This window comes from Taudactylus pleione, unplaced genomic scaffold (assembly GCF_031769625.1).
Source record: "Taudactylus pleione unplaced genomic scaffold, aTauple2 ptg000579l, whole genome shotgun sequence".
Taxonomy (NCBI): Eukaryota; Metazoa; Chordata; class Amphibia; order Anura; family Myobatrachidae; genus Taudactylus; species Taudactylus pleione.
Genome location: NW_028284981.1, coordinates 3,757,284 through 3,781,023, shown reverse-complemented (window position 1 = coordinate 3,781,023; position 23,740 = coordinate 3,757,284). Strand labels below are relative to the sequence as shown.

The window sequence follows — 23,740 nt, the reverse complement described above, 5'->3', positions numbered from 1 at the left end:
TCCTATTCGAGTGGATTTTTTTTTACATGCAAAAATAGCTGATTTATTTACTAATACATATTCTACTGTTTAAATCTCAACTAGGAAATGATTGGTGAGCGGGAGAGTATATCTGTACTGTACTTCAGTTTTGGAGTCATGTAACCAGTAAGCACTGTGACAAAATGAGGGTGTCAGGACCTTGACAATAGCAGTTTAGCCTGTTTGACATCCCTTGTTATCACATTTCTTGTGTTGTAGTGTGTTGCTACCCATGTGCATAGGTATTATATATCCATTGTAAAATTCTTAAATACTACCAGATGGGGCTGCACACATTGCTACTATTGTGTAAGCACACCTTTTGTTTGTGTACTGTAATATGACTACTGGCCATTGAGATTGTATGGAGGAAGCTGGCATTCCACAAAGCTGCATACGGCTTTAGCAGATATGTTGGAGCCACACGTCACAGGGTACCTTCAAGCTAGCAGAAGAATGGGGGGAGGTCCACAGGCAGTCCATGGTAAGTGAGAACATGAGAGAAGTTTTAAAAGCAGACACAGAACAGAGGAAATTTCTTTTCAGGACAGTGCTGGAGCAACTACTTCTGTTGGTCTGATTCTGAAGAATGCCAATGTGAATTCCGCCTAACTGCACCAATTTTGCCTGGTCAACCCATTGGCGTTTGTTACATTTTTGCTAGTATTGTGTGAAGTGTGAATTTATGTCTAAAAAAAAAAAGCACCCATCTTATGACGCCACTGGTCTGGTTAGACATATCAAGCGGCCGATTGGTAAGTGTGTATCCTTACCAAATTGGTCAGCGGGATGGTCGTCCAGCAACTGCGTCAGTCAGGTGTGTACCCCGCATAAGTGTCAGGTATAAACTTGGAGCAGAGGGCTACTTAGCAGAGAAATTGGTTATTAGTTTGGTATTTAATACGACTTGAACCTATTTCAACAGAAGCCCCATGATAGTAGTAATGTAGATGATGGATTAGCCTTTCCATTCACGATGGAGGCTGCAGTCATTGCTATTGTTCTTAAAGGCTCCATAAGAACGGTATGAATTTTTATAAATTCTGAAAAAAATCATGACTTACTTTCAGGTGGATTAGAATGTCCCATATTTAATACAATTTATTTATAGCCATACGAGTACCTTTTCCCATATTCTATTGCATCTGGCTATTATAAAAAATGCCTGGTGTCGAGTTAAAACACTGTATACTGGAGATTTGTATATTAATATTATGGGCCGCTGTATTACAGCACTTCTGTACATTCTTAGGCGGTATGTATGAAGCCCTGTTCTACTAAAATAATGCGGTAACTGCATCAGCATGAGCTTCCAGTATCCTGGCTATGTAACCAGGGCCGTAACTAGGGTAGTGCGACCTTTGTTTGGGCCTGTCAATTTTCCTGTTTATTATCATTCTCACTTGTAGCTTCCTCATCTTTTATCCCCAGAATCTCCTAGTCTCCCCTACAGAGCCGTAACTAGACCTTTTGGTGCCCTGTGCCAGAAAGAGCATTGGCGCCCCCCTCATTTTTCAAAGGGACATATTGCACCCAAAAAAGGGCCATGGCTTCATGGGGAAGGGCCAGGGAAGAGATAGGGGAGACCAGGAGATGCTGGGGATGAAATAAGAGGAAACTACAAGCAAGAATGATAATAAACAGAAATTTGACAGGCCCAAACAACGCCCCCTGACCTGTGGTGGCCTGTGCGATGGCACCGGCCGCACTACCCTAACTACGGCCCTGCTCCCCTATCTCTTCCCTGGTCCTTCCCCATGAGGCCATGGCCCTTTTTCAGGTGCACTATCTTATGTCCCCATTTAAAAAATGATGGTGGGGGGGGGCGCCAATGCTCTCTTTGGCACAGGGCACCAAAAAATTCTAGATATGGCTTTGTCTGTAACAATAGCCTGATGCAGGAGATATCACAGAAGTTTCCCGCAACAGGATAATTAGCGCTTCAGACCACAGTCCCCAAAGTGTAAATTATCACAGCTCAGCCCTGTAGGTTCCTTTGTGCCTATGGAATAATTCTAGTAGGAGACGGATCTTGCGATCCCTCCCCCGTAGTCTCCGTCCTTCTCCGAAAATTATTCGGAAAAATGTGTTTCAAAAATGCAAAAGAGAAGGATGCATGACACAGCGCATCCTGCTGCTGTTCGCATGCATGCCGGCGTTCATTGCACCGGTATGCATGAAAGAATGCGCAATGGACCACTCAGTAAGAGAGGCCCTTTGCGATGGAGGGACTTACGGGTCTATAATCCAGAAGCCCCTCTAGCATCCTTCTGCGCAAGCGCAGAAGGACGCACGCGCCGCAGGGGGAGCTGGGAGGGATCCGATTGGATCCCTTTCACAGCACTCTCCCGATAGAAGCCCATAGACGGTTCAAATCCCGACAGCGGCTGGCTGACATGGCTGAAAATCCCGATCATCCCAAGGTATGTATTAACGTGCCTAACCCTAACCCCCCCTCTAAGTGCCTAAACCTAACCCCCCTTCCCCGCCGCCTAAACCTAAGTCCCCCGGGGGGGGTGCCTAACCCTAACCTCCCCCCGGGGGTGCCTAACCCTCCCTTCCCCTAGCCTAACGCTAACCTCCCAGGGGGGTGCTTAACCCTAAGTCCCCCCCTGGAGCCCTAAACCTAACTCTCCACCCCGCGGCTGTCCGCAGCGGCGCCCGGCATCTCTTCGATAGGGATGCCGGGCGCTGGTCTCCCGGCGACGGTAAAATGACAGGTGTCTAGATTTAGGCGCTTGTCATTTAACCCTCGCCGGGATAAAGCAGTAGGGAAGCCGGCAGTCAGGATTACGTCCGCCGGCTTCCCGACTGCATACCCTACAGAGTAACGCTATCAGGAGATGGTGTTAGCCACCGCAACCAAGCCTCGGAGTGTATCGCATTCCGGGGCTTTGTGCATATGAGAAATGCAATAAAACCCGCATTTTGGGGGTTTGACCGCATTTCTCTTTTTGCTGCATCCCACCCCTCTGTTCCAGCTAAATACATGTTCCAGCATGTATTTCGCTGGAACAGAGTGTTCACGTCACCGCTGTCCCAGCATACATATCTTCATACAAAGTCCAAGCCAGATAGATAATGATAGAGTGAAACTTATGGCACCACTGGCCCTTTAATGTTTATAAATGATTATGAATAACACATTGTTTTATGTATTTTAATAAGCTACAGCAGGGAGCGGAGTTCAGGACCCTGGAGAGGTCAGCAAATGGCGGCTCCGGGCAATAATGACAGGAGCACGCCACCATGCCATTGCCTTTAATACTGCTGGCCATCAACATTTAAAAGTCGACATAATGTAGTGACCATCCCTTGAAGGCTGCGCCGCGTTTTTTTTTTGTTTTTTTTTTCCTTCACCTGATTTGCCATTGGCTAACTGATGAATCCATCGCCGTTTTCATTGGCTGAAAAGTTAATTCAACTGGTGACGTTTGCTTGTCTTTGATTGGCTAGACGCTTAGCTGCTAGATGGGTGATTGGCTGGCTGATCTATCAAGGATCTTCTAAGGGAAACATGGCGAACCTAAGAAACCTGAAGGTGAGTTAGTGAGTGCGGCTGCCGCGGGAAGCCGGGGGCACCAGCAGCAGGCGGTGTGGCCGGGTCAGCTGTGTGTCCAATGCAGGGAGCTGCTGCGTGCAAGTCTGGTAGCTGTATGCGGGCAGCACTGCGCCATGTGCACCTTGTACAGGGTCACCTGTCTACATGTAATGTCATCACACATCATGCTCTGCTGTCACATGTTACTGTGCAGGAGTTCAGCATGCTGTCTGTGTCCACATCTATATGGGTGATCTGGTTCTGGTCATAGAGCATGTGTTCCCTAATAGTGTCTGTGTCACTCCTAAGAGATTCACCTTTGTGTTCCAGTTTCTTTTGTTAATAAATGACAGCAGGGGTTGGCAACCTTTTGCTATCTGCGTGCTGGCTAAAATCTAGTTAATCTCAGTGTGCCAGTTCTATCTGTGTGTGTGTGTACATAGGGTGTGGTATAATTTGGTCGTCAGGTAATGGATCAAACGGTCGACATGGACAAAATGTTGGCTCACATGGTTGACTAAAAAAATGGTCGACGTGTTTTTTTTTTATAAAAGTAAATGAAAGTCTAATTTTCTCCTAGTGCCTAAACTTAACCGTAGCCTAACCCTAATCTTAATGTTTTAAAGCCAAAAAAAATAAATGAGGACCGTTGGTGTGTCGACCATTTGTTTAAGTCGGAGAATGCAGTTCTGTTTACCATGACTAAACTCCGGGCATTGGGCATTAGGTGTGGTAAACTGCATCTCCTGACTTAATTGCCGGGCGCGATGGGGCCAATTGAAAAGCTCTGGGGGCTCATTTCTGGCCTATTCAACGTCTTATTTAATTGAATTGCCTCCATTGGCTGTTACTGCATCGGGAATAGAATGGAGGAAGTAGTGTTTGGTAGGATCAAAGAGTTGGTAGCAGTTGGCAAACCAGTACACTGACCAAGCTTATAGGTAGGTCAGTCTGTTTAGGCTTATTAGTATTGTTTGCTTTCTGTAAAGGTGCGTACACACTAGACGATTCGCTCCATGTGCGATATCGTCTAGTGTGCCCCCGGCAGGGGTGTGCTGAATGTCGTTAATGACATTGATCATATCGTTCAGTGCCGGGCACCCTCCCTTATCCCCGAGCATGCCACAACCTTACAATATCATCAGGTTGGCCTGTATGTTCGGGCGATGAACGACAATGACCCGCGGGAGAGCGCATAGTTGGTCGTTTGTTTGTTATCATTCATTGTTTTAGCGTACACACTGGCCGATATAGTGGACGACTGAACGTTATCGTTCAGTCGTTCAGAGCATATTGGTCCTAGCTGATAAATTCTCCAAACCTTTGCATGCCACTTAACTGTTCCCTGTGACACGGGGCGCTACCCCTGAATTACACTGTAGTTGCTATCTAACATTTTAATTTCTAGACAAAAAATTAAATTCTGTAAAAACTTGCCCCTAGCTATTTTTTTTTTACCTGTAACACAACACTCAGTATGTATTCTGCTTTCGTTGATAATCAATAACCGGATAAATATACCTGGGAAAACAGGTACCTAATGTCCAAAAATGACAGTCTTTCTGCAGAATTAAATCAATGTTAATCTTCCCTGGCTTTTCCATATGCCCTGAAGACTGTGACGGTGACTCAGCTTTGGACGGAATTGCAAAACTGCACGCAGGCAGCTCTGCAATTCTGTCCTTGCTAATACGCAAATGCAGAAGGAGTTTTATGACGTTCCCTGCTGCATTCGCTATCCCAGCACTGCGACCGAGGTCACGGGCTGGGATCACCATCGCCATGGTGGATGGCGCCGAGGCTTACTCTGGCTGGCCTGCTTGCGAGGCCAGAAAACTGGGTCCATAGACACAGTCCCTGGCATTGCCACTCCCAGAAAGGCTGCATTCTTATGAATGTCTGACTCCACTGTGCGCAGATGATATATTTCTATATTGTTTCTGTTTTTAATTGTTATTGTGTTTTTAAGTATTTATTTCTACAACTAAAGTCCTTTTGTTCTAGGGCCTAGTTGGCATTGTCACTGGGGGAGCCTCAGGCCTTGGTCGGGCCACAGCGGAACGGTTTGTGCGTCAGGGAGCCAGCGCTGTCATCCTAGATTTACCAAGCACTGACGGGAACAACGTAGCGCAGTCTCTTGGAGAGAAGTGTGCGTTTGCTCCGGCTGATGTAAGTATACAGGAATATAGGGCTCACCGAGGTGTACTTGTGAAGCTGGTGGCCATAATAAATCATTGAATGACCACCTTTCACCACCGGATAAAGAGTTTGTCTGCTTAAACTTTAAAATAAAGACCTATAAAATGACATCTTTTTATTCATTCATAAAAAGAACATCCGTTTTTATTTCCTTACTAAGTTTAGTTTAATCCGTCGTTTGCTTTGCTTTCTACTAATGATTGAACCTAGGTGACCTCAGAGTCTGACGTGACAAACGCGTTGGAAATGGCCCGTTCAAAGTTTGGGGGAGTGAATATTGTGGTGAACTGCGCAGGAATTGCCGTGGCTATAAAAACCTACAACAAAAGCAAACAGAGGCCTCACAGTTTGGAGGATTTCCAGAAGGTCATAAATGTGAGTTTGGATGACCACAAAGTATTGCGGCTTGCTAAAGGTTTTTTATTTCCTGCGCTGGAGCATATTAAAAACTGTTGGGCTGTTATAAATAATAGTTTAAACTCCGATATCTCAGTTTTTTAATTTATTAATATTTTTTGTAGCATTTTTATTTTTGTATTTTTTTTCCCAATAATGAGAGTCTTCAACAAATAATATAATCCGCTGCATATGCTGGGGGGAGTGGGATTGAAATACCGACGAAGGAAGTTAAGTATCTCTTAACTTTCCCCTCTCCCCTTCCCCCCCTAACCCTAAACTCCCATGGTGGTGCTTAACTCTAAGTCACACCGGGGTGCCTAAACCTAAGCCCTTCCCGAACCCTAAACCTAACCCTCCCGGGGGGGGGGTGCCTAACCCTAATCTCCCCCCTGGTGGTGCCTAATGCTAACTCTCCCCCTCCCTAACCCTCCCTGGGGGTGCCTAACCCTGTCCCTTCAGGATGTGCCTAAACCTAACCCCCCTCCCCTTCTGCGGCTGATACTTACCTGCCTCCGGTCTCTTACGATTGGGATGCTGGTTGTCGGGATTCCAACACCGATATCCTGATTCGTGCAGAGATAGCACCGACTGCGTTTTGCCCGGCGGCGGTATATCGACCGCCAGCATCTCGTCCACGGGTTATTAACTACATCCCTGCTGGGGCTGCTAAACCGGTAACTCATGTAAGACGTTGCAAAAGTCTTATCTTAAATCGGATGGATATTCTAAGTAAAACTGTTCTTGGAGGTAGAATAAAAGTAGCTGATTATATTTTATTATTGGTCACACAGGTGAACATTGCCGGCACGTTTAATGTTATCCGTCTAGCGACAGCTGAGATGATGAAGAATGAGCCGGACGTTGATGGGCAGAAGGGAGTCATAATTAACACAGCCAGCATTGCTGCCTATGATGGACAGGTCAGGTTTATTTTGTGGAGTATGAAATAATGTATTGTGTAAGGTGTACGTATTATTTACAGTGTGTAGCGGGTACATTCCCCCTGCTGTAAATTGAGGGTCTCATTCTGAGTCGCACATAAAGCGTAGACCATTCCAGCAATGGGAAATCCATGCCAACATCCGCCGGTGTCCAGAGACAGCTACATCTCTGCTACTGTACCAGCCCCCATCCCGCCGCTTGTGACAGCTGCTGTCATCACTATCGGTGACATTTGCCCCATTCCTGGTGCAGGAGATCTGACAGAAATCGGACGGATCTTCGCATGCGCCCATCTCTAAATAGCCCGCAGCTCTGTATCCATGCCCAGGGGCCGCTTATCTTACCTTCGAACGCCCCACTACCCACCCAGTGACGTCCATTCCAGCCGTAAATGGGAAGAAACCGTGATGCGTACGATTACAAAGGCCTGTAAACGCCGTAGGCTGGGTATGCAGACGCTGATCCATTCGCACTTCGCTAAAAAATTGCAACATCCCTCTACTCAAAATTGCACACAACTCAGAATCCGTATCTGCCCTCTGCAGTTACGTAGTCGCATTACATGAGCAGGGTATGGATTGTGCACAACAGAACTTTCTTCTGACCAAATTTGCCGAGATATATACACGACATGAAAGCTGACAAAACAAAGTACTCTACTCTTCTTATGCAAACGGCTCACTCGCTAAACCTGGTTTAAAATACACTCGTACATGTATCACATTAAGGGCTTGGTTCAGGCGTGCGGGCTATTTGAACGCAGTGCTGTAGTTGAGCGACTATTTGCTACTACGCATGCGCGAAAAGCTTTGGAAAGCCCTACGGCGCATGTGTAAAACAGAGTGTACGCTCAATGATTCTATAGCGATCGGATCAGACGGTATCAGAGATGAGGCATTAGAGGGACGGGCATTCCTGGCTGGTGAATTGAAGCGAGCACAAAAAAAAGTCTCTTCGGCGTGTTATGGGCGTGTCAGTGACGGCGACTGCGTTACCAAACACTGAGCTGCAGCCATAGGAGGCCAAAGTCAGACCGGCAAACTGCACCTGTCATAGTGCTGGTGCGAGTGCTGATGCTGCACGCGTAGGCGGCGTGTCCAGAATCACCGGCGATGTTAGAGTGAGAGAGGATGAAAGTGGGCGTTTCGGAGCTGGCACATTAAGACGCTGGCTTTTATTTGCATTTTATCGCCGCCGTGGCTCTGTAAGCAGATGTGGTGGCGATTGCGTGCGCCTCTGTATTAGATCTTAAGGGGGCAACTCAGTTAGCCGCAAGGTTCATACAATACAGTTTGAGTTGAGCTCAAAATATAAGCGAGATTTCTGTACCGTAATGGCCGGAAATTTGCAGAGCGTAACCTCACGCTCAATTGAATTCGTCTCATATTGTAATGGAACACGCAGGTTGCGCTTGTAGTAATAGTGCAAATATGCTACAAAAGTGAAAGATTCAGGAACTTGTCAGAAATTATTTGAAAGTCTGCGTAATGTTCTCAATAGGTGCTGCTCGCATACAGTTAGCAGGAGTACATTCGTTTTCCAAAATACCTTCTGTTCTCGGTGGAACGAGATAAGATTCTTTGAATACGAAAACGTTAATCAAGCCACACAACAAATATCAGTTAAAAAGACATTTATTACAAAGTAAAAGAAAGAGATCAAAATATAATAAACACTTAACTTGCTTGTCAGATCATCTACTCCGAACCTAAATGGTTTCATTCCCAGGAGCCTTTCCAATACATCGAGCATAGGCATAGGCTGATTGTATACTGACAAATGACAGTTTATATAGCAGAAAAACTCATACATAAGCACTTAAACCAGTATAAAGGTCATGTTTGGAAATATACATAAATATTAATAGACAGTAGGGGGCACTGTTGCCTCAATTATGAATGTTGGAAATCTCAGACTATTTATGTTGTATGTACTCAGATAAATTGAAGGTAACACATGTTGACTCAGGATTAGTATGTCTGGCCACAGAACTTAAACTGACATTTTCTTGGGTTCTTTTTGTAAAAAACACCTTATACAATGTCTGACCATTATCTATTGCCTGATACATTTATAAACTCACTACACACAATATGGCTTTCAGCAACCACTTCTGCACTCCCATTACACCTTCCCTATCAAACTTGCTGCTGGCGTATAGGGAGGGGTGGGGGGGAGTAGTTCCCATTTTTACAGCCTTGAGCTTGCTGCTGGGACGGAGGACTAACCGCCTGATTCAGACCCGGTCACAAGCGCTGAGCGCTCCCAACCGGGTTGAGGGTGGGCCAGTGCGCATGCGCGAGACACGGATAGCGACGGGCAATCCGTCACTCCGGGTCTCGCACCATAGGAGGTGTGCTGTCGATGTTGAGTGACAGCACGCCCCCTTTGGTGGGCGGGCCGGGGGGGGTGGCTGCCCAGACGGAGGCGTTCCCATGAGAACGCCTACCGTCTGGGGCCGGCCCCACTGACATCACAAGTGATGCCAGTGAGAGAGCTTTCGGCTCTGTTTGAGCCGAAAGCTCTCTGGGGCTTGAGGCCACGAGACCCTACCACAAGGGTCTCGTCGCAAGCCCGATGGTCTTCGTAGTAGTAGTAGTAGTAGTACACGTAGTAGTACACGTAGTAGTACACTGAGATAATGGTAATATTAGCAGGGTCCAGGCCCAGACTTCCTTAGAAGCGCTGGATGAAGGAACCAGTCATGTAGATCAACACTTCAAAGGTAATTGGATCACAGCTGGGGGACCTGAAGTTTGGTAGACAATGGGATCATTCCATGTCAATTGGACCAGGGGTTCCCACCCGACCATTTCCCATTTAAATGATACATGAAGGTTGGCATATGTCAGACTAACGTTTGGAAAATATTAGTTCACAATAGTAGCAAAACTATGACTCCACAATTACACAAATGATCTTTACAATTACTCCACTCGACATACTGTAGAAATACCCAATAGCGCGTGGGTCGCGGGCTAACGCATTTCGTTGCCGTCAGTCCCTTTGTTGGTGGGGAATGAATCTTGTAAATGGACTGTTGCTTCTTTACCAAGATTTGTGTATTTTTATTTTTATTATTCTTAATATTCTTAGTTTTTTTAGAAAAAAAAAAAAAAAAACCTGGTTGATCATATAATGGGGTAAATTTACTAAAGTGAGAGTTTTTAGAAGTGAGTTTTAGAAGAGATGTTGCCCATAGCAACCAGTCAGATTCTAGCTATTATCTTCTAGAAGGTGCTAATTAAATGTTAAGTAGAAACTGATTGGTTGCTATGGGCAACGTCACTTCTAAAAAAACTCACTTTTAGTAAATTTACCCCTTGGTGTGGTGTTGTCATGTTTCTCCTCAGTACATAGAAAACACTGAAATGGGGCGAAATAAAAAGAAACTAAATACAATAAATACATTAAATGGCTATTTTAAGCAACTTTGGTTATTCATAATGTATCCCATGAACCTTGTGCATTGGTCACTTAGTGTCTCTGTGCTGTTGCAGGTCGGGCAGGCGGCATACTCTGCCTCCAAAGGGGGAATTGTAGGGATGACGCTCCCTATCGCTCGAGATCTGGCTCCACTTGGTATCCGAGTCGTGACAATAGCTCCTGGTACTTTCTTTTATATCTGTTTTACTTGCATAAAACTGACCCGTTGGGAATCGGCATTTCTTTATACTTAAAGTGTACCTGACGCCTACACAGAGTGGTGGCAGCCATTTTGTGTGCAGCACTAATGGTCAGGAGAAGGATGCCTATCATAACATCATCTGGGACCAATGCCGCATGGATAGTAGTAAGGCAATTCTTTAGGGTCATTGATTGCTGGCAAATTGATAAGCCGTGTTAGAGGATGCGCCCACAAAATGGCTGCCGTGAGCTTGTGTAGCTAATAAGTGCAATTTAAGTTGAAGGAAATGTCCAAGTTTTCTAGGACTCCTTGTATTTATAGTAGATATCTCTTATCTGGTATCCCCCCTGACATATTGATATGAGCTCCCTGTATTAAATAATAAGGCTCCCAATCATCCAGGCACCACATTTTTTGGAAGGAGTTTTATGAAACTGGTATTTCTTTTGAAAAAATATCAGCAGTCTCGCTATTCTTGTGGTTGGTTTTTCCTACCACAATCTTGCGAGCAGTTCTGACTATAAAATAACCCCGTGACGTGGTCAATGACGCTGCTGTATTAATTATGCACACCCATAAAACGCCTGTTTTGACCTTTCAGCACGCCTGCGATCGGATCTCCACTCCCCGTTTACAAGCACCTTCCCCTGTTACCACCCACATACGCCTCCTCCTGTCACTCATATTAGCAGGCATTCGCTATTTAGCGAACAAACTATTTTCGGCCGCACTGACTGGTTCGCGCATGCGTATTATGATCCGTACGCATGCGCAGTTGGGCAAACATCGCTCGGAACAAACGAGCGGCCGCTTACGAGCGGCTCTGAATCAGGCCCTGAGTTTTTCATAAATGAGAAAGGATCGTCCCACAAAATGGCTGCCTACACTGCGTAGAGGTGACTGTTGCTCTCTAGGAGACTGTTATAACTCAGGGATGTCTCATGGGGACAGTAAGTATTTCAGACAACAGTCTTGCTTTGGGAAATTGTGAGGAGGGGGCATTCTTAGCTGGTTCCCATGGGCAGTTTTGAACAATCTATTCCACTTGTATAAATGTTTCTCTCTTTCTAGTGAATAACCGCGTTAAGTACAACTTTTCCGATTAACAAAGCATTTTGTCCTGTTGTGCTGTTCGTACTGCATGGTCTTTAAATGGTTGATGAAACCCCTGTTTGCTTCTGCTGTTCCCCGTGAAGTTGGCAGCGGGATATTATGGAATCTGTTCCACCGCTAAGTGTGGAGACATCATTGATCTCCAAATGCAGCCAGACATATGCTTGATTATCGGTCTAAACTGCAGTAGGAAATTGCTATAGAGTCTGATGTTAGCAGTTTAATGTTAACCGTGGAAGACTTTTTATGATTGTTCCTAGTCCTGCTCTATGGTCCCTTTTTTGTTTTAGTTTTGTTTTTTTAACCACAGCATTTTATAGAATACCATCCTCCAGCTTTGTTGGACTTTTTGTGTAAGACTCTTCTGTACTCCCGATCTGTACAGTGTAATCGGATACTCTCTTAACTTTCAGGCTTATTCGCAACCCCTCTTCTCCTTGGGCTCCCCGAGAAGGCGAGAGAGTTTCTGGCCAAGCAAGTACCTTTCCCCAGCAGACTGGGCAACCCTGACGAGTATGCCCATCTGGTACAAACCATTGTGGAAAACCCCATGCTGAACGCAGAAGTCATTCGTCTGGACGGTGCCCTCCGCATGCAGCCTTAATAAAGTGAGTGCCCCGTGGCGGGCAGCCGCCAATCCTTCCGTCCATGTCTTAAGGCAGCCTTGATGGGTTACACATGGAGCTGCGTGTATCGGGCCGTGATGGAGTTGTCATGTCTCACATGCCGGGATTGTACCCAGAAATCTATGAATGGATTATTATAGAAGACGTGGAAGGCCGGACGGGCTTTATGGGAGTGCAACATAAACTGTGATTGTGACCTAAATCCAATTGATTATGCGGTTTTGTAGGATAAAATAAGTTTTTATTTTCTGTGAAGAATTAAATCTGATTATCTGATGCCTCTAGTCTATACCTCATTTTATTCTTTTGATAAAATACAATTCATTTGGAGAGAGAGGTAAGGCCTCCCGGGTGTCAAGTCTTGCTTCAGTCTTTTATTTGCCCAAATTATTTTAGTCCATGGAGGCTATAGATTTGTCTTGTCTGAATAAGATGTACTGTATAGGAATTGCTCACTAACACACAAACGTGCACTTAAAGTGTTCACAACTACACATAGGGGCAGATTGAAATAGCTGCGGGAGTTACCCCGCGACTAAATGCCGGCCTAAATTTCTGCAGCGCTGGGAATAGCTATTCAATTAAATAGCCTTTTTCCCGCACCGTAAAATTGGGACTCGCGCGCGGAAACACACTGATTCTGTGTAAACTGTGGAATCAATGTGGTTTTTCCTCACGCGGTCGGTTTGGTCGTTTGGACACTGATTTTACCTCGCACCTACATGAAGTGCGAGGTAAAAGTCCGACAGCGGGGACTCGCGCGCGAGGAATCCCCGCTAATTGAATACGTACAGCGCGGCAATTAGCGGCGGGGCAAATCCCGCCGCTAATTGAATCTGCCCCATAGGAGGAAATTAGTTAAAAATAGACAAAACTAAATTTTATTTATTTTTTTTAAGGAAAAAATTTATTGATCTTACTAATTAATAATTTTTACCCTTTTAACGTTCTCCCCTATCGCCATTCTGAGATGGCATCAGTGATTGTATCGTCCTTGTTCAATAAGTGATAACTAGCTCACCAGACATGGCTACTGCTGCAGACAATTAGCAATAGACACCACCAGCAGTAGCTTTAATAGCAAAAAAAACCAACATATTGCCACTGAAAATGGATGTTTTATTTTTTGCCAGGGATTGGTCTTTTTGGGGCTTAATAAATAGACCCCCTAATCCGTATGCGTTTCCCCACTCTAAAGGTATAGGCCATTCGTAGACAAGTCAGAGCTTAACATTTCAGTGTTCCTCCGCTGAGCATTTAGAATTGCATTCACGTATTCAAAACTGTATACACGCTACTTTACATGTTAGATATTGTGTGTTATGACAGGGGTCTTCAACCTTGGCCCTCCAGCTGCTGTGGAACTACACATCCCAGCATGCACTGTCAACTTTTTGATACAACAGCATTCTAAAACTATGGCAGTGCATGCTGGGATGTGTAGTTTCACAGCAGCTGGAGGGCCAAGGTTGAAGACTCCTGTGGTATGAGTTTGAGGCATGTGCCTCTAAGGCAAAATCTCTCCTCTCCAAATACCTCTTATTTGTATTGTTTCTGGACACGTGCAGCCCTTTATAGCCACATCCTACCATCTTATAATGGCTGCTTCTAGTAGGATACCGCGCCATGTAACCATCATGACAATGTACTCGGCCTACTTCAATGCCTTCCGCAGTCACCAGATCTCAGGCCAATAGGGCGCCCTTGGGATGAGTTGGAACAGGAGATTTGCAGCCTGAATGTGGAGCCAACCAATTTGCAGCAACTATGTGATGCCATCATGTCACTATGGGCCGGAATCTCTAAGGCAGGGGTCTTCAACCTTGGCCCTCCAGCTGCTGTGGAACTACACATCCCAGCATGCACTGCCATAGTTTTAGCATGCTGTTATATCAAAAAGGTGGCAGTGCATGCTGGGATGTGTAGTTCCACAGCAGCTGGAGGGCTAAGGTTGAAGACCCCTGCTCTAAGGGATGTTTCCAGCACCACCTTGTATCCATGCCACCAGGAATTCAGCTGTTCTGGGGGCAATGAGGGGGGTGGTCTTACCCAGTACATCAAGAAAGGTGTACCTAATAAAGTGGCTACTGAGTGTGATATTTAAAATAGTTGTTTTCTGAAATAACTTAACTAGTTTATTATTAAATAAATCATTTTGTGGAAAGTTTGATTATTTGAATATATTTTTGCTATTCAGAATATATTGATAAGAATTCCACTTTTTGCAATACCTGTAACAAACAAGCTCACCCATACATGATGTAGTAGATCAGGGATTTGAAGCCAGTCCGGCAGTACCTCCCAACAAGTCATGTTTTCAGGATATCCTTAATCATGCACAGGTGATTTCATCAATTTCCTGGCTCAGTCATTATGTCACCTGTTTCCACAGACCGCAACCCTGAAAACATGCACTGCTGGCGATACGTAAGGATTGGCGTTGAGAAGCCCTGTAGTATATCATCCTCTAGAATGTGGAGTTGGACTGTCCGCATACCTTGTGCTATACCTCACAGCTCTCCTACTGTGCGCTAATGAGGAAGCCAGTCCAGAAGAGAGCATAAGGCATGACCTCAAAAATACTTTGATGTCTTTGATGAACATTGGCCCTGATTCAGACCCACTCGCAAGCGGCTGTCCGCTCACAAGTGGGTCGATGGTCTGCACTGAGCATGCGCACGACGGAGGGAGCTCCGTCGTGCGCATGCGCCAGACGCGACGAGCGAAGGAAAGTCCTTCGCTCATTGTGTCTGATCAAAGGGGGCGTGCTGTCGATGTTGATTGACAGCACGCCCCCTTTGGTGGGCATGCCGGGGGCGTGCCTCCCTGACAGGGGCGTTCCCACGGGAACGCCTCCCGTCAGAAGCCGGCCCACTGACATCACTAGTGATGTCAGTGGGAGTGTTTTTAGCTCTGATAGAGCCAAAATCACTCCGGGGCTTGCGGTTGAAAACCTCAACCGCAGGCTCCGGCTCGCAGTTTCGATGGTCGCGATGGTCACGACCATCGCGGCCATCAAACTGCATGCTCGTATAGGCTGTGGGTGGTGACCCACAGCTATACGAGCGTCCAGGAGGACGCTCCATTTTTATGGAGGGCGGCCCTCATTCAGAGCGTGCGCTCTGCTCAGAGCGTACGGCTCTGAATGAGGGCCATTGTCACAATGAAGCTCTGTTTATTTTATTAGTGTAGAAACAGGTTCTCTTTTAAGTATCAATTAATAAATTGCAAGTCTGCAGTTGACCACTAGATGTCGCAATTGCCTAGCAATGCTTTGAAATAAAATCAAATCGGGCCACTAACTGGTAATGCAGAAGGATACTGTATTTAGTAAAGGATGTATAATTGTTTAAAAAAGAAAGAAAATATATTTTTTATAAACTTGTTTTGAATTTTATATGATACATTCATAGCCACTTCTGTGTATAATTCACATTATCATCTACTGAAATAGGAGATCCTCACTGGTCTGCAGCAGACATCAGGCGAGACGCCAGACCCCAGGTAAAGGATAGTGTGTAAGCTGTAATGCCCCACCCACCCTATGGTTCCATAAATTTATTCCAGCGCCTCCCACTCATTGAGGCCAATGTTAAAATCAAAGTATAAAAAGTTTACATGTTTTGTTAAACTGTCAAGAGATGATACAAAATGTTTTGTAAGGTGGCAGTTAACAGCCCTTCCCACACTCTGTACAGGGAAATAGTACTCTGTTACCTGCCACTCTTGTGCCTCTTTAAATAGCACTAATCTACCCAAAGTCACTGCTCTCTTATCCAGCTCCTTTCTCAGAATCCCTGTGCCTTCCTCTCCAGTGTGCTTCCCCATCCCACTCGCCCCCCCTCCCCCTTTCCAAAGCCTCCCCACGCTCCCTCCTATACTCATGCAAAACCATGCTAGCATCATCGCCAGTTTTTCCCACTTTGTAGGAGAAACTCATAGCAGCTCCCCCATAAAGTATATGTATGTGTTACCATGCTCTAACATAGGCTTTAGTTAATGCTGACATCAAAGCCAATGATATGGCAGGTGTGAGATTGGATAGTTACTGCTGTGAAAACAAAACTGACACAATTATTGGGCACTACGCAGTAGGCGATGATCTCTGATGTTGCCGTAACTTTAATTTCTGCTTCATCCACTAGGGGACACTGGAGCTTCATGACAGTGGGGTATAGACGGTGGGTTGAGTTGAGCCTGGCACTTTAAAAATAAAGTGTGACTGGCTCCTCCCCCTCTATGCCCCATCAGCCCCAGTTTTTAGAATGTGCCCGAGTAGAGCCGGTGCACAGGGGGCTGTCTCCAGCCCTTAAATTAATTTTAATAACGAAAAAAAAAAAAAAAAAAAGAAAACCAAACAAGAGGACAGGCAGACTGTTGGCTTTGACAGTCTGCCTGTAACGTGGGAGCCGCCAGAGAGGGTACGACACGGCTACTGCAGCCTGTGTCCGGTCACCCTATGGAGGGGAGGTTGCTCTTTGGCAGTTAAGGAGTCATCAGACTCAGCGGGGCCCACCACAGCTAACACTGGCTTGTGTCCGGATCCCCGCTCTCCCCTCACTGCCCAGCGCTCTGACCGCAGCAGCCCTGTAAGTAGCACACCTCTCCTGACTAGCAGGAGAGGTGAAAATAATCTGCTGGGTTTTTTAACAGCGCGCCAGCTGTCAGTGCCACGCTGGTGTTTGCGGAAAAACCCCGGCGCTGGCTGTTAGGTAGGCGCGCTCTGCATCAGCGGCGGTCCTACCTCTGCGTGCCGGTGCTTGTGTGAAGGCACCGGCGCGTCCATCACTTGTGGCGGTCGTGCAGCTGGACCCCGCAGTTCAGCGCGGCTGGGACTGTTTGCATTAAGTGTAAGCCGCGCGCATATAATAGCGGCGGCCATTAAGAAAGGGGGTGGAGCTTATAGGTCCCTCCTCCTCTTCCTCCTTCACTGCCTTGGCTAGTTTGACGCGCTCTGATAAGGGAGTGGCGCCTCAGTAGAGCTAGAGGCTCCCTGAAGGCACTGACGGAGGGGGAGAAGAGACAGCTTATACAGGGGGTCTGTAATTACAGTAAGGTCATTTTGACTGCCTTCTGTTTTCTATTGAGTAGCATTATTATTGAAATTCTGCTTCTCCCTATACTCCTTCTGCATTACTGAGTTGTATGTGGTGCTTGTCTGTGAGTACATGATGACATCCAGGACAGAAAAAGCTGCATCACAAAAGCTGTTTGCCTGCACTAAGTGCAGGAAGAAATTTACCCATGCCCGCTCCGAAGGGTCTTCCCTGTGCGAGACGTGTGAAGCAGAGAGTGCTAGCACGCAGTCTGTCACTCCCTCCTTCATAAATAGTTTGGCAGGGGTCATGGCGGATCTTTCTTCTGAATTAGCCTCTTCCCGTAGGGAACGGGAGGCCGCCAGAGATCTACCTAGCACATTCCACCCTTCTTTTCTAGCAACAGAACCAGCGTGGGCTCAGAATTTAGTCCGCTCGGTGAATAGCCTTGCTCAGGTTATGGGTTCTGCGTATAAAGCTCCTGAAGCTACGGTAAGTCGCTCATCTAAGAAGAGGGCTCTTCCGGCGGTTCTCCGGTCGGATGAGGATTCGGCAGCGGATCACTCGTCTCAGGAGGAAGGGGAGATGCTGGACGAATCAGACGTAGAGACTTACAAGAACCTGAGGCAATGCAAGGTATTGATGCACTCATTCTAGCGGTGAGGGAAGTTCTTAAGATTTCTGGCCCGGAAGCTCCAGAATCGTTAGAAGACTCCTTATTTGCCAGGTCACAGAAGATTGCTGTCACATTCCCTGTTTCTCTCCAGTTGGACGAACAGATGACGGCAGCCTGGCAGAATCCGGACCGTAAATTCCAGATTCCTAAGCGTTTTTTCTCTCTTTACCCGTTTCCTGCGGAAAATAGAAAGAGGTGGGAGACCCTGCCACCTGTGGATTCTTCGGTTTCTCGGTTGTCAAAGAAGACCACGTTACCTGTTCTAGGAGCTACTACATTGAAGGAAACCTCAGAGCGGAAATTAGAAACCACTTTGAAATCCATTTATACGCTGCAGGTGCGCTTCTCCGGCCGGCCTTGGTAGGATCTTGGGTCAACAAGGCTGTGGAAAAATGGGCGGAACAATTGACTGAGGGTCTTAAATCCAACACTCTGCGGGCAGATCTGATTACCTTGGCAGAACATATTCAGGAATCTGCAGTATACTTAGGAGACGCCTCCAGAGATATCGGCCAGGTAGGCGCTAGGATTTCTGCTTCGGCATTCTCTGCTCGCCGGGCACTTTGGCTTCGTGCCTGGCAAGCGGATGCTGAGTCAAAAAGAGCGGTGGAAGCTCTTCCTTTCACAGGCGATATTTTATTTGGTCCAGAGCTGGACAAGTGGATCTCGCTGGCCACTGGAGGTAAGAGTACTTTTCTACCTTCATCAGCACCTCCTCCGCGTCGATCGTTTAGGGGACCTTCCTTTCGTTCCTTTCGAGCATCTGCAAGGTTTCAGGGACGACCGCGAGGGGCGAGGAGGCCGTGCTAGAGGACGTCAAGCGACTAATGCCCGCCGTCCAGATCCCAAGCCAGCAGACAAGCCTGTGGCATGACGGGCTCCCGTCCCATCTCGGAAATCCGAAGGTGGGGGCTCGTCTCCAGCGTTTCTCGGAGGTTTGGAGACGGACTTCTCCAGACACTTGGGTTCGGAATCTGGTATCTCAAGGATACAAGATCGAGTTCGCTTTCACTCCTCCTGTGCGTTATTTTACAACAGGTTTGCCCGTCGATCCCTTGAAGCAACTAATTTTGCGTCAAGCGATCGAGAAACTTTTGCTGGCTGAGGTTCTTGTTGCGTTTCCCACTGCACAAAGACAACAAGGGTTTTACTCAAACCTTTTTGTGGCTCCGAAACCGGATGGGTCAGTCAGACCCATTCTGAATCTGAAATCCTTGAACCAGTATCTTTCATTTCACAGGTTCAAGATGGAGTCTCTCCATTCTGTCATTGCGGGACTAGAGGCAGGAGAGTTTCTGGTGTCGATAGATATCAAGGACGCCTATCTGCATGTCCCAATTTGGGTTCCTCACCAGGCTTTCCTCAGATTTGCCATCAAGGAAGCTCATTACCAGTTTCAGGCCCTGCCGTTCGGTCTCTCGTCAGCTCCCAGGGTATTCACCAAAGTGATGGCCATCATGGTGTCTTACTTGCGCTCTCGGGGGGTGACGATAGTTCTGTACCTAGACGATTTACTCATCAAGGCTTCGACGGCAGAAGTCCTTTTACACCGTGTCCCTTACACATCAGATTCTCATTCAACACGGATGGATTGTGAACTTCCAGAAGTCCCAGCTGATGCCGTCGCAGAGACTTCCATTCCTAGGAATGATTCTAGACACTGTTCTGCTTCGTATATTCTTGCCAAGGGACAAGGCTATAGCCATATAGGAGCTAGTTCGTTTGGTGCTCAGACCCAGGAAAGTGTCTGTGTATCTTTGCATCCGTCTCATGGGAAAAATAGTGGCTTCCTTCGAGGCCATCCAATTCGGCAGATTTCACTCCAGAATTTTTCAACTGGATCTTCTGTCTCAATGGTCCGGGTCCCACCTACAGATGCATCGGCTGGTGCATCTGTCTCCCCGGACCCGCATATCCTTGCTCTGGTGGCTTCGGACGGAGCATCTGTTAGCGGGTCGGCGCTTGGAATTTGGAATTGGACCTTGGTCACCACGGACGCCAGCCTCCGCGGATGGGGAGCTGTGGTTCTGGACAATCACTTCCAGGGGCTTTGGTCGCAGCAGGAATCCCTCTTACCAATCAATGTTCTCGAACTGCGGGCAGTCTACAGAGCTTTGATACAGGCTGCTCCTCTGTTACGAGGACTTCCGGTTCGTATACAATCCGACAACGCCACGGCAGTGGCATACATAAATCGCCAAGGAGGAACCCGCAGTCGTCTGGCAATGAGAGAAGCCAGTCGCATCCTTTTGTGGGCAGAAAAACACGTAGAGGTCATTTCCGCAGTATTTATTCCGGGAGTCGACAACTAGGAAGCGGACTACCTCAGTCGTCAGGATCTTCATCCCGGGGAGTGGTCCCTTCATCCCGAGGTCTTCCATCAACTTGTTTGCAGATGGGGGAAACCACAGATAGACCTGATGGCATCACGGATAAATCATCAACTACCCCTTTACTGCTCCAGGACCATGGATCCGGCAGCGGTGGGAGCAGATGCTTTACTGATCCCTTGGCCGTACAGCCTTGTGTACCTGTTCCCACTGTTTCCGCTTCTCCCTCGGATTCTCAAGCGGATCAAACGAGAGTCGTCCACCGTCATCCTAGTGGCTCCGGATTTGCCTCGTCGGGTTTGGTACTCCGATCTATTATTCCTTCTGGCAGATGAACCTTGGCCTCTTCCGCTACGATCGGACCTTCTACAACAGGGTCCATGTGTGTACCCGGATTTACGGCGGCTTCGTTTGACAGCGTGGCTGTTGAGACCGCCATCCTAAGAAGCCATGTTGTTGCTAGGTCGGTCATTCCTACCATGCTTAGGGCTATAAAACCGGTAACATCAGCGCATTATCATCGCATTTGGAGGGCTTATATCTCCTGGTGTGAAGGTCGTGGATCTTCCACTTCCTCTTTTCATTTACCGCGTCGTCTTCTTCTTCTTTTTCTTCAAAAAGGCCTTGATGCGGGCCTACGCTTGGGATCGCTTAAAGTGCAGATTTCTGCTCTTTCTATTTTTTTCCAGCGTCGCCTAGCTCTGATTCCGGAGGTTCAGACCTTTTTTCAAGGGGTACTTAGAATTCAGCCCCCCTTTGTGCCACCCACGCCTCCTTGGGACCTGAATCTTGTTTTATCTTTTCTTCAGTCATCCACCTTTGAGCCTTTGCAGGATGTGGAATTGAAGTATTTGACTTGGAAGATGATCCTTTTATTGGCCCTGGCTTCGGCCAGACGAGTGTCTGAACTTGGTGCTTTGTCCTGCCGTTCCCCTTGATTTTTCACGAAGATCGGGCGGAACTTCGTACCCGCCCTTCCTTTTTGCCCAAGGTGGTCTCGGAGTTTCATCTGAATCAGCCGATTGTAGTGCCAGCGTTGTCGGACTCTTCCGGGGATTCTCACTCCTTGGATGTGGTTCGGGCACTTCGCATTTATGTGGCCCGTACTGAGGGACTACTTAAATCAGAGGCTCTGTTCGTCCTTTATGATGCCAATCGGCGTGGCTGGCCTGCGTCTAAGCAGACTTTGGCCAGGTGGATCTGACTATTCGTCAGGCATATGTTGCTTCTGCTCGACCACCGTTGGTATCCATTTCTGCGCATTCTACGCGCTCTGTGGGTACTTCTTGGGCGGCACGTAGAGGTGTCTCAGCTTCACAGCTTTGTAGGGCAGCGACGTGGTCTTCGGTTCATACTTTTGTACGTTTCTACAGATTTGACACTTTTGCGGCTTCTGCTTCAAGTTTTGGTCGCAGTGTCTTGCAGGACGTTCAGCACTCTCCCCCCCCCCCAGGAGGGTAGCTTTGGGACGTCCCCACTGTCATGAAGCTCCAGTGTCCCCTAGTGGATGAAGGAGAAAACAGGATTTTGGTACTTACCGTTAAATCCATTTCTCCGATTCCACAGGGGACACTGGACGCCCACCCAGTGCTTCTTGCCTGTTTATCAGTTACTTGTTCTGCTTCAGTTCTGTTGCAGTTTGGTCTGTTCTCGTTGTGTGACTGTTTATCCCTGCAGCCTGCTGTGTTCTTGCAGTGTGTCAGTATGTTGGATTGTTTCTTTTCCTGTTCTCATTATGTTCTTCAGTCTGAACTCCATCTCATCTCGGGCTCAGTTCTTTAAAACTGGAGCTGATGGGGCATAGAGGGGGAGGAGCCAGTCACACTTGTAGATTTTTTAAGTGCCAGGCTCAACTCAACCCACCGTCTATACCCCACTGTCATGAAGCTCCAGTGTCCCCTGAGGAATCGGAGAAATGGATTTAACAGTAAGTACCAAAATCCTGTTTTCTGGTACAATTGCAAAATGCTCAGATTAAACTTGCAAGTTTCCAGCTCACGGGTTTGATCAGGAATATGTATTTATCCGCCTAACAGAAAGCTAAAGAATTATTGAAAATAATATAACCCTGTTCTAGAAATTATTAGTGTTGTTATGTTTTATAAACCCTTTCATTATGAGGAATGATTACAAAGAAAACTAATGGTGCATACACACGGTCAGAATTTTCTTCAGATCTGAACGATAACGATTTAAAAAATTGTTCAATCGTTCATATCTGAAGGATAATCTGACATGTATGAATGATGAGTGTTCCCAATGGTCAGATAACGATATCCGACATCAGATTTGGACGATTCCATTCCTTTTAATGCAGTCAAACATCGTTCATAGTTCAAATTGTTGGTTAAATCGTTCATCAAATCGTTCATCTGACCGTGTGTATGCTCCATTACTTTCAGATTTGTGGGCACCGTTTCTGAGGATGGTATTCGAAATGTAAAAGAGTTCAAGCTGTTTTTTTTCCTGTGGGCAACAAAGAAACAATAAGGATCATGTTGCAAAGTGAGTTTATATTTTTGTTTGTGCAGACAACTAAATCCATGTTGTTTGCTTGTAGGAGGTTGAAATGTTCTGGTCAGAAATGATCAAATTGTTTAGTGTGTGCGGAATCGCTGCGGATCATTCAAAATCACGGTAAATTTAGTTGTGCCCAAATTGATGACAAATGCAACAATATATTTGGCAGGAAAACAATTTGCCATTTAGGAATGGGACTCTTGTGTTCATAGGAACTTTTTTTTTTTTTTTTTAAATTTTGCATAGAGATGGTTCATGGCTAAGGCAGCACCAACATTTAGGTGCTCAACCCACAGAGCTGGCTCCTTTGCTAGAAGTAGGAATACTGTACAGGTCTAATTCAGGACCATGGACAGTGCCTAACGTGCTGGCTCCTGAGCCTCCAGTAATAAGGACTGTTGGTGAATGCGGAATTGAATATTATAGGGGATGGTTGATATGATTTGCTTCAAGAACTGTACAAAAAGTTTAGTATGCAGTTGTCATGTCTCCGGTTCAAGCAGAATGTCGACATGGACAAAATGTCAATATCATTAATGTCGACACCTGCTGAATGTTGACATTTCCATGACGGTTTAGGATTAGGATTGCCATTAGGATTAGTATTTGGATTTGGTTATAGTTGGCGTTAGGGGTCCTATTTGGGTTAGGAATAGAATGACCAGAAGAAAATTATATTACTGTTCTAGCAATGTGGACATAACATTAG

The 23,740-nt window shown here is 46.5% G+C and overlaps 1 protein-coding gene across 2 annotated transcripts; it reads left to right on the top strand.

Annotated features, from left to right (window-relative positions):
- The first annotated feature begins 3,455 nt into the window (after nt 1-3,455).
- On the top strand, nt 3,456-12,745 carry HSD17B10 (hydroxysteroid 17-beta dehydrogenase 10). 2 transcript variants are annotated; one of them, XM_088453499.1, is made up of 6 exons: nt 3,456-3,562; nt 5,567-5,731; nt 5,972-6,136; nt 6,952-7,080; nt 10,603-10,711; nt 12,257-12,745. In XM_088453499.1, the coding sequence occupies exons 1-6, from the start codon at nt 3,539-3,541 to the stop codon at nt 12,445-12,447; spliced, it is 783 nt and encodes a 260-aa protein (XP_088309625.1). In that variant the 5' UTR covers nt 3,456-3,538; the 3' UTR covers nt 12,448-12,745. The 2 variants fall into 2 exon arrangements, with proteins under 2 accessions (XP_088309625.1, XP_088309624.1); XM_088453498.1 differs by lacking the exon at nt 3,456-3,562 and adding an exon at nt 3,649-3,729.
- The last annotated feature ends 10,995 nt before the right edge of the window (nt 12,746-23,740 follow it).

Excerpts from the sequence above, each read along its gene's own strand:
- HSD17B10 (XM_088453498.1), top strand. The coding sequence starts at position 3,697 with ATGTGCACCTTGTACAGGGTCACCTGTCTACAT. Across the intron at positions 5,732-5,971 it reads GTGCGTTTGCTCCGGCTGAT|GTGACCTCAGAGTCTGACGT; the intron begins GTAAGTATACAG and ends GATTGAACCTAG. Across the intron at positions 6,137-6,951 it reads ATTTCCAGAAGGTCATAAAT|GTGAACATTGCCGGCACGTT; the intron begins GTGAGTTTGGAT and ends TTGGTCACACAG.